At 26.7% G+C, this 8,556-nt stretch overlaps 1 protein-coding gene across 1 annotated transcript in view; it reads right to left on the bottom strand.

Moving 5' to 3' along the window:
- Positions 1 to 3,246, bottom strand: part of LOC126734373 (uncharacterized) — a 5,964-nt gene extending 2,718 nt beyond the window's left edge. Inside the window, exon 1 of the mRNA XM_050437964.1 lies at positions 3,072 to 3,246. Within this exon, the coding sequence (XP_050293921.1) occupies positions 3,072 to 3,110 (39 nt within the window). The 5' untranslated portion in view covers positions 3,111 to 3,246. The remainder of the gene's footprint in view (positions 1 to 3,071) is intronic.
- Between the last annotated feature and the right edge of the window lie 5,310 nt (positions 3,247 to 8,556).

Raw genomic sequence — 8,556 nt, 5'->3', positions numbered from 1 at the left:
TTGATGAAAGTCTACATTATATTTCATCAATTTGCTATAAATTTCACGTTGAAATACTATATAGACTTTGCTTTAGTGTAGAAAACCTTTATATCTTAGTTAACTGAAGAAAAATTATGGGTCTACGGTCAACAAAATTTAATACAAATTTTACGTTTTTTCTGATTTTGCAAAATGCCTAAGGATCTACATTTGTCACAATATACTGAACAATTTTAAATTTTGCATTTTTTTTTTTGCTTTTATTTCCTTGTACTAAAATAATAAATAACTGAGTCGCGTTTATGGTCCTACAGTTAATAAAATTTGCTGAAAAGTCAAAAATTGACAATTTTCCTAAAATTTTAAAAATCCATAAAGAAATTGAAGATTTTGCAATTTTCTTATTTTTTTCAAGAGTTTTAGAACTCGGAAAATTTATTTGAACAATATATAAAAATAAAAAATTATGAGTCTACGAAAAATAAAATTTACTAAAAAGTAGAAAATTTAAAATTTTTTCTAAAGCTCTAAAGGTCTACAGACAACAAATTCCATTAAAAAACTTGCAATTTTTTGCTCTTTTTTTTCAAGAGAATATTCAACTGTAGGGAGAAGTTATGGGTCTACAATTAATAACATTTGTTAAAAAGCTTAAAATTTTTCCCAGTTTTTCTTATTTCATCCGAGGGTCTACAATATCTACTGAAAAATCAAGAAGTTACAACATTTTTGACTTTGCAGTAGATTTTATTATCTGTAGACTTCTAGAGTTATAAGCTTCAGATATACAAGAATTTGAATGTAGAAAAACTTTAATTTATAAAATATTTAACTAAAAGAGATCTACGGCTATATTTAAATATCCGCAGTTTTTACTTTTTCTTAAAGAGTTTTAATGTAGAAAACTTTGTATTTAAATATTATTTAATTGAACATAGTTATGGGTCTACAGAAAATAAAATTTGCTAGAAAGTCAAAAATTTATAAATTTTCTTATTTTTTCTGAAGCTCTAAAGGCTACAGTTACAAAATCTACTAAAAAATTTTACAATGTTTTACTTCCTTTCATAACATTTGGTGTAAAAAAGCTTAAACTTAAACCGTATTTAACTAAAAAAAGCAATGGTTCTACAGACAATAAAGTCCACTAAAAAGTTCCATAGTTTTTTTTTTTGAATCAAAGCAAGCGACTTTATCTGGAGATAACAGAGTCTACTCAAAAAACGAAGATTTATGATTTTTTGTTTTTTTTTCACGAGTATAAATTAGAAAGCCTCGTATTTAAACAATATTAAATTGAACAGAGTTATGGATCTACATTTAAAAAAAAAATCTGAAAAATCAAAGATTTTACTATTTTTTTTTTCCGAGAATCTAAAGACCTACAGTTACCAAAATCTATTAAAAAATTTAAACATTTTCCAATTTTTCAAATTTTTTTAATGTGGAAAACTTTGTATTTCAACAATATTAAAGTCAAAAGGGTTAAGATCAATATTTTTAACAAAAAATGTTGAGGACCTTGGATTTAAATAATATTTAATTGTAAAAAGTTATGGGTCTACCATTTTTTACCGTTCTCTTGATGTTGAAAGTCTAAGAATATACAGTTGTCCAGATCTACTGATACATGAAGAAATTATGTAGACCTTTAGAAAAAATAAATAATTTAATGTTTTCCACATTGGATTTAACCTTCATGAAGAGTCAAAAATTTATAATTTTTTTTCCTCTTTTTTGAAACCCCAGATAAAAAAATTTACTCAAAAATTGAACATTTTCACTTGAAAGTATTCACTTTTTTTCATAAGTTTTGATGTAACAAACGTTGTTTGAGTCTACAGTTAATAAAATTTGTTAAAATATCAAAAATTTCATGGTTTTTCCTATTAGGAATCTTTATAGATTCCTAAGAGTCTATAAAGATAAGGATAAAGAAGATCTTATAAAGATCTATAGTTTTCAAAATTTTCTGAAAAATCAAAAAATAAAATTTTTGATAAATATTGCTAACCTAGACCTTATCTACTGAAAAGTAGTACTAAAATCTACTAAAAAACCAAAAAATTATGTATGCCTTTAGAACTTCAAAATAAGAATATGAATGTAAAGAACCTCGAATTTAAATAATATTTAACTATAAAAAATTACAGTTAATTAAATATTTGAAAAAGTCTAAAATTATTTAGTTGCTTTTATTTTTTTCCAAGGATATAAAGATCTATAGGTCTATAGTTTTCAAATACTACTGAAAAATCGAAGAATTATATTTTTGATTTTCAGTAGATTTTATTATCTACAGGCCTTAAAAAAGCTTTAAAAAAAATAAGGAATTCTATTGGGAAAACCTCGTATTTAAATAATATTTCACTGAAAGATCTCTCTGGGTCTTTTTTAACTTTTTCTTTCATTTCATTAATTTAAGAAGTTAATATAACCTTTTGTTTCTGTGAAAGAAGCTTTCTTATCGATCAGTATAATAATATAAAGGGTGCCCCATTTAAAAAACTAAATTTAATTGAACCACTTTCTCTATTTAGGCAGTAAAAAATTACATCTTACAACTTACTTACTCAACCATTTAATCTTCACGAATAAAGTGAACAATAGTGCAGATTTAATTAAAAATACTGTAATAATCCTTAACCTTAGACCTCCGTTATCTCATAAAAAAAAAACAATTTTTTTTAGAGGAAATAATAAAATTAAATATATGAATATTACGCTATAATTAAATTAATATAAACCTGTAAAAAATTGTATAAAATAGTAAATATACGTGTTCTCGTCTCGTCCTAACACATCGTTATGTAACTTTTCTGAACAAAAACTATTTTTAGAAATATGATTAATTTTTGTTTCCTTTGTATACAAATTCCAATAAAGTACCATGGCAGTAAATATCTCATATTTTTTATAAATTTACTCATTACAAATCAAAAATGCACTCAATAATTCAGCACCAAATAGAGGCATTTGAAAGTTTCAAAAACTATTTCATAGAACTCACGGAGGTCTTTAAAACAAGAGATCGCCGGTTAAAATAGCCTTCTCTCACTATTATAATTCCTTAATTAAAACTCACTCACCACCAATAAAACAACCAAAACCCCAGCAAAGTTTGCCATTTTTCAAACTTAATTAAAAGCACGCATTTCTAATAAAGACTCGTCTGAAACTTTTGCCTCTTTAATTTTTTTTAATGAACGTAAGCGATAACCAACCGACGCGACGCGTTCGCGTTTACATTATTCTTAACTAGAAACGTTCGACGGGGTCCAGCATTATCGAGGATTTTAATTAAAATCACGTGAACGATACTGGACTGACGGGAAATTGCTTTCAGATGCGAGAAAATCTCAAGTTATTTATTAAGGATGCAAATTAAAGCCTAATCATCATCAAGGATCTTTATTTATGCCAATAATTTAAGCAAAGTCTTCGTCAAAAATTTTTTCAGTAAATTTTGTTAATAACTGTAGACTAAACTTTCTGAAAAAATAAGAAATTGAATGTAAAAAAACCTTCGATTTTAAATTATGGTTAACTAAAAAAAGCTATGGGTCTACAGTTAATAAAATTTGTTAAATTGTCAAAAATTTCATTATTTTTCTGATTTTTTTTAGTCTTAATATATACAGTTAAATAAATCGACAAATTGCAACATTTTTGACCTACGATTTGTTATTTAAAGTTTCAGAAAAAAGTCTTAAATTTAAGTAATATTTAACTGAAAAATGTAATGGGTCTATACTTTACAAGAGAATTTACTAAAAATATTAAAATTTTACCGTTTTCTTTTAAATTTTAAAGAGATCTACTGTTATTAGTCCACTGAAAAAAATTTAAATTTTTCAATTTGCTGCTTTGTTTCCAAGAGTCAAGATATTCAAAGTCTTGTATTTAAGCAACAATTAATTAAAAAAAGTTATGGGTCTACAGTTAACATAGTTTACTAAAAAGTCGAAAATTAACAGTTTTTATAATTCATTCTAAAGCTCTTAAGGTCTACAGATCACAAAATCTACTGAAAAATAAAACATTTGCAATTTTTTGATTTTTTTTCGAAGAAAATTAATGTAAAAAATCTTGCAGCTAAGTAATATTTAATTGAGTCAACAATTGATAAATTATATTAGAAAGTCAAAAATTGATGATTTTTGTTATTTTTCCTGAAGTTTTAAAAGTCTACAGATGGAAAATAATATTGAAATTTTATGATAAATTTTGATGTAGAAAACTTTGGATTTAAACAATATTTAGCTAAAGAGTTATGAGTCTACAATTAGTAAAACTGGCTAAAAAGTGATAAATGTAATATTATTTTTTTTTATTTCTACAAGAGTCTTAAGATCTACAGTTATCAAAACCTACTAAAATATTGAAGGATTTGCTTTTTTCCAGGAGTTTTTTTGACGTAGAAAATCATGGATTTTAACATAATATAAATATAAAAAATTATGGGTCTACCGAAAACAAAATTTGCTAAAAAGTAAAATATTGAAAAATTTTATTATTTTTTTCTGGTGCTCCACAAGTCTACAAGATAACAAATCTACAAAGAAATTGAAAATTCTGCAATTTTTGTTTCATTTTAAAATTTTTGATGCAAAAAATCATGGACGTAAATAATATTTAACTGCAAAAATGAGTCTACAGAAAATATAATTTGCTAAAAATCCTTGAATCAGTTCAATATTAATGCAAAAATATAAGTATAAAAAATATAAAAACATAGTACCTATAGTACCTGAAATTCGACTTAATCTCTGTTTTCTTTCCTAGAGCCGGGTTCCAATTTAAAAAAATTGGAAGACGCGTATTCCACGCAATTGAGTGGATTGAGTGAATAATAATCCAGTAGAACTTAAGTCATTTACTGCCTTTAAGGTCCTCAATCTATTCTTTCCTTTTTAAAATTGGAAAATATCTTCCAGGCAGTTGGGTTTGCCTTGCCAAGGGTGTTCAACTGCCTGGAAGAAAAGCAATATTTCCATTATCTTACATGAGGACCAGTTCCGTTGGATTCGTTATTTGCCTTTAAGGATTTCATTACATTTTCCAAAAAATTATAATATATCTTCCAGGAAATTGGAAAATGCTTTTCAGAGAGTTGTGTTTGTCAGGGGTGTTTAATTCCCTAGAAGGAAAGCAATAGTTCCATCATCTGCATGAAGTAATCCATAAGAATTCCTGTTAATTTTTCAAAATTAAATTTGTTTTTAGACAGTTGAGTAAATTCATTTAAGTTTGAGTCTTTAACTGCCTTCAAGGACTTCATTACTCTTTCTAAAAAATTGGAAAATAACTTACAGGTAGTTGCTTTTTACCTCGATGTTTAAACTGCCTGAAAAAAAAAACATTTGCAACATCTCCATAAGAGAGTCCAAAAAAATCAGTTTTCTTCTCATTTTATGACCTATAATTATAATAATATGAATTTCCTACTAATTCCAAACATATAGAGTCATTTTCCAGTTTAGTCCAGGCATTTTAAGTCATTTAAAATTTCTTTGTGGTATTTGAGGTTCCAGGGGATTTTGCCCATGAATTTTCATTTTTTTTTCTGAAGCTCCTATTTTTGAAATTCTTTATTTAGCTTCTTGTAACATATTTCTTTCACGTTATTATTATCTATTACTAATCGAGGATAATATTGGCTCATATTAAAAAAAACAATTAAAAAATCATTATGGGAAATATGGCAATCAATTTTAATATAACGATCGTTTCTGCAGGTAATCTAATAAACTACGTAAGGAAAACATATTTTAAAAATGATTGAGACTGTAATGGAAAAAATGTTTTTTATAACCGTCTCTTCTGAAATATCTTCCAGGCAATTGTGTTGTTTGCCAGGGGTATTCAATTGCCTGGAAAAAAGGCAAAACAGTTGGGTTTGTCAGATGTATTCAACTACCTGGAAGTAAACCAATATTTCCAACATTTTACATTAGGAAATACATAAGAGCTCTATTAAATTTTTCAAAATTGAGTGGATTGAATGAATACTTATCCAGTCGAATTTATTTCTTTAACTGCCTTTAACATCCTCATTATTGTTTCAAAAAATTTTGAAAATTATCTTTCAGGTAATTTGATTGTAACAACCCAAACAATGATAAAGTTCACTGTGCTCATTATCTCAAATACATTTTTGTACAGCACTGAATTAAAATGATCCGGTGGTTCTCATAGTCCCAAGTCAGGTAATCTAACTGGCCTAAATAAGTCCTTCTCCTTCCAATGCTTTATTGAAACTGTACTTCGGATCGAGTAGGTAATTTACGACCTGATTTTCAATAGCTTCACTAATTAGGGGATTGATAGTATTTTCCAACAAATCCAGCCTTCTTCAATATAAATCCATTTAAATTAAAAGTACACTGTCACTAAAGCGAACCCTATTTACATGTACGTGCTATAATCATATCATTTATTCACAGGGTTTGCCAGAAGTATTCAATTGTTTAGAAGAAAAGCAATATTTCCATCATCTGCATAAAGAAGTCCAAAAAAATCAGTATTCTACTCATTTTATGACCTATAGCTACAGCAATATTAATTTCCTATTTTTTTTTGGATAATGTTGGAGTTATAGGTATTTTGTGAAATTAATACAAAAAAATATTACTTTCCTTCTCATTTCTCTATATACTTTTCAAAAAACCCTAAAATAGGCATCTAGTCAAATTATTCCAGTAATGTGTTCCAATTTTCAAAATTTTTTTTTTTGTAATTTTTTAACTATGGGCATTTTTTGAAATTTTTATAAAAAAAAATTACTTTCCTCAAAAAAATAGTTTTTCTCAGTACAATATACATTTTTCAAAAATTGCTGAAACACGTGTCTAGTCAAATTATTCCAGGAATATGTATGCCTATTTTCAATTTTTTTTTTGGGTAATTTTTGAGTTATAAGCATTTGGAAAATTTTTGTAAAAAAAATTACTTTCCTTAAAAAAAATGCTTTTCCCAGTACTTATTCTAAACATATAGAGTCATTTTACAGTTTAGTCCAGGCATTTTGAGTCATTTAAAATTTCTTCTTGGTATTTGAAGTTCCAGAGGATTTTCCCCATGAATTTTTAATTTTTTTTCTGAAGCTCCTATATATGAAATTTATTATTAAGCTTCTTATAACATGTTCCCTGCACACTCCCAATTAATTTATAACAATAAAATCTTCGACAGTGTTTTCAGGTATTTCAGTGGAATTGAATGTATACTTATCCAATGAATTTCAATTTTTAACTGCAAAAAATTGGAAACTCTCTTCCAAGCAGTTAAATTTGCCAAAGGTGTTGAACTGCCTGGAAGACCAGGAATATTTTTATCATGTGATATTTCTATGAAATTCTTATGAAATTCAATTTTGAGAAGTTTTCAAAATTGAATTTATCTTCCAGGCAGTCGAGTAGATGAACTAAATACTCATCCACTTGAATTTAAATCTTTAACTACCTTTAACGTCTTCTTTATTCATTCCAAAAAATTGGAAAATATCTTCCAGAGGTTTGCCAGGCATATTCAACAACCTGGAAAAAAAACAGAAGTTTCATTTTTAAATGCGCTTTATCTGAAATACATTTTTGTACAGCATTGAATTAAACTGATCCAGTGGTTCCGATGGTCTTAAATCATGTAACCTAGCTGGCCTAAATAAGTTTTGCTCAATCAATCTATGGAAATTCATTGTCTATTCATAGGGAGGTCTTCCCTATAATGTTATAATAGGATCAAGTGGATATTTTATTTCCTCATTTTCAATAGCCTTATTAATTAGGGGATTGATAGTATTTTCCAACATACCCAGATAAATTTTGTGTATGAGGATTTTTATTTGTTCACAATAAATCCATTTAAATAAAAAGGACACTATCACTAAAGCGAATCTTCTTTACACGTACATGGTTAATTTTGATTATATTTTTTACTCGTTCCAGAAGTGTTCAATTGCCTGGAAGAAAATCAATATTTCCATCATCTATGAATCTTTTATCCAAGTTTTTTTTTTGAAATTAAATTTGTCTTCCAGGCAGTTGAGTGGAACTTAATGGATACTTATCTTCAATATATACAAAAAATTAAAAGACATCTTTCAGGCAATTGGGTTTGGCAGGAATGTTCAACTGCCTGGACGAAAAACAATATTTGCATCATCTGCATGAAGAAGTCCAAAAATATCAGTATTCTACTCATTTTATGACCTATAGCTATAGTAATATTAATTTCCTATTTATTTTGGCTAATTTTGGAGTTATAGGTATTTTGTGAAATTATTACAAAAAAAAAATTACTTTCCTTCTCATTTATCTATTTTTATTTTTCAAAAAACACTAATCACACAACACTCACACTAACATTTATTTTTCAAAAAACACTAAAATAGGCATCTAGTCAAATTATTCCAGTAATATGTGTATCAATTTTCAACATTTTATTTTTGGGTAATTTTTGACTATGGGCATATTTTGAATTTTTTATAAAAAAAATCAGTAACATTTTTTTGTAATAATTTCACAAAATACTCATAACTCAAAAATTACCCAAAAAAAAAATTTGAAAATTACT

Source organism: Anthonomus grandis, chromosome 3 (genome assembly GCF_022605725.1).
Source record: "Anthonomus grandis grandis chromosome 3, icAntGran1.3, whole genome shotgun sequence".
Lineage (NCBI taxonomy): Eukaryota > Metazoa > Arthropoda > Insecta > Coleoptera > Curculionidae > Anthonomus > Anthonomus grandis.
The sequence above is the reverse complement of the archived record's forward strand: the minus strand, read 5'-3'. Positions and strand labels throughout refer to the sequence as shown.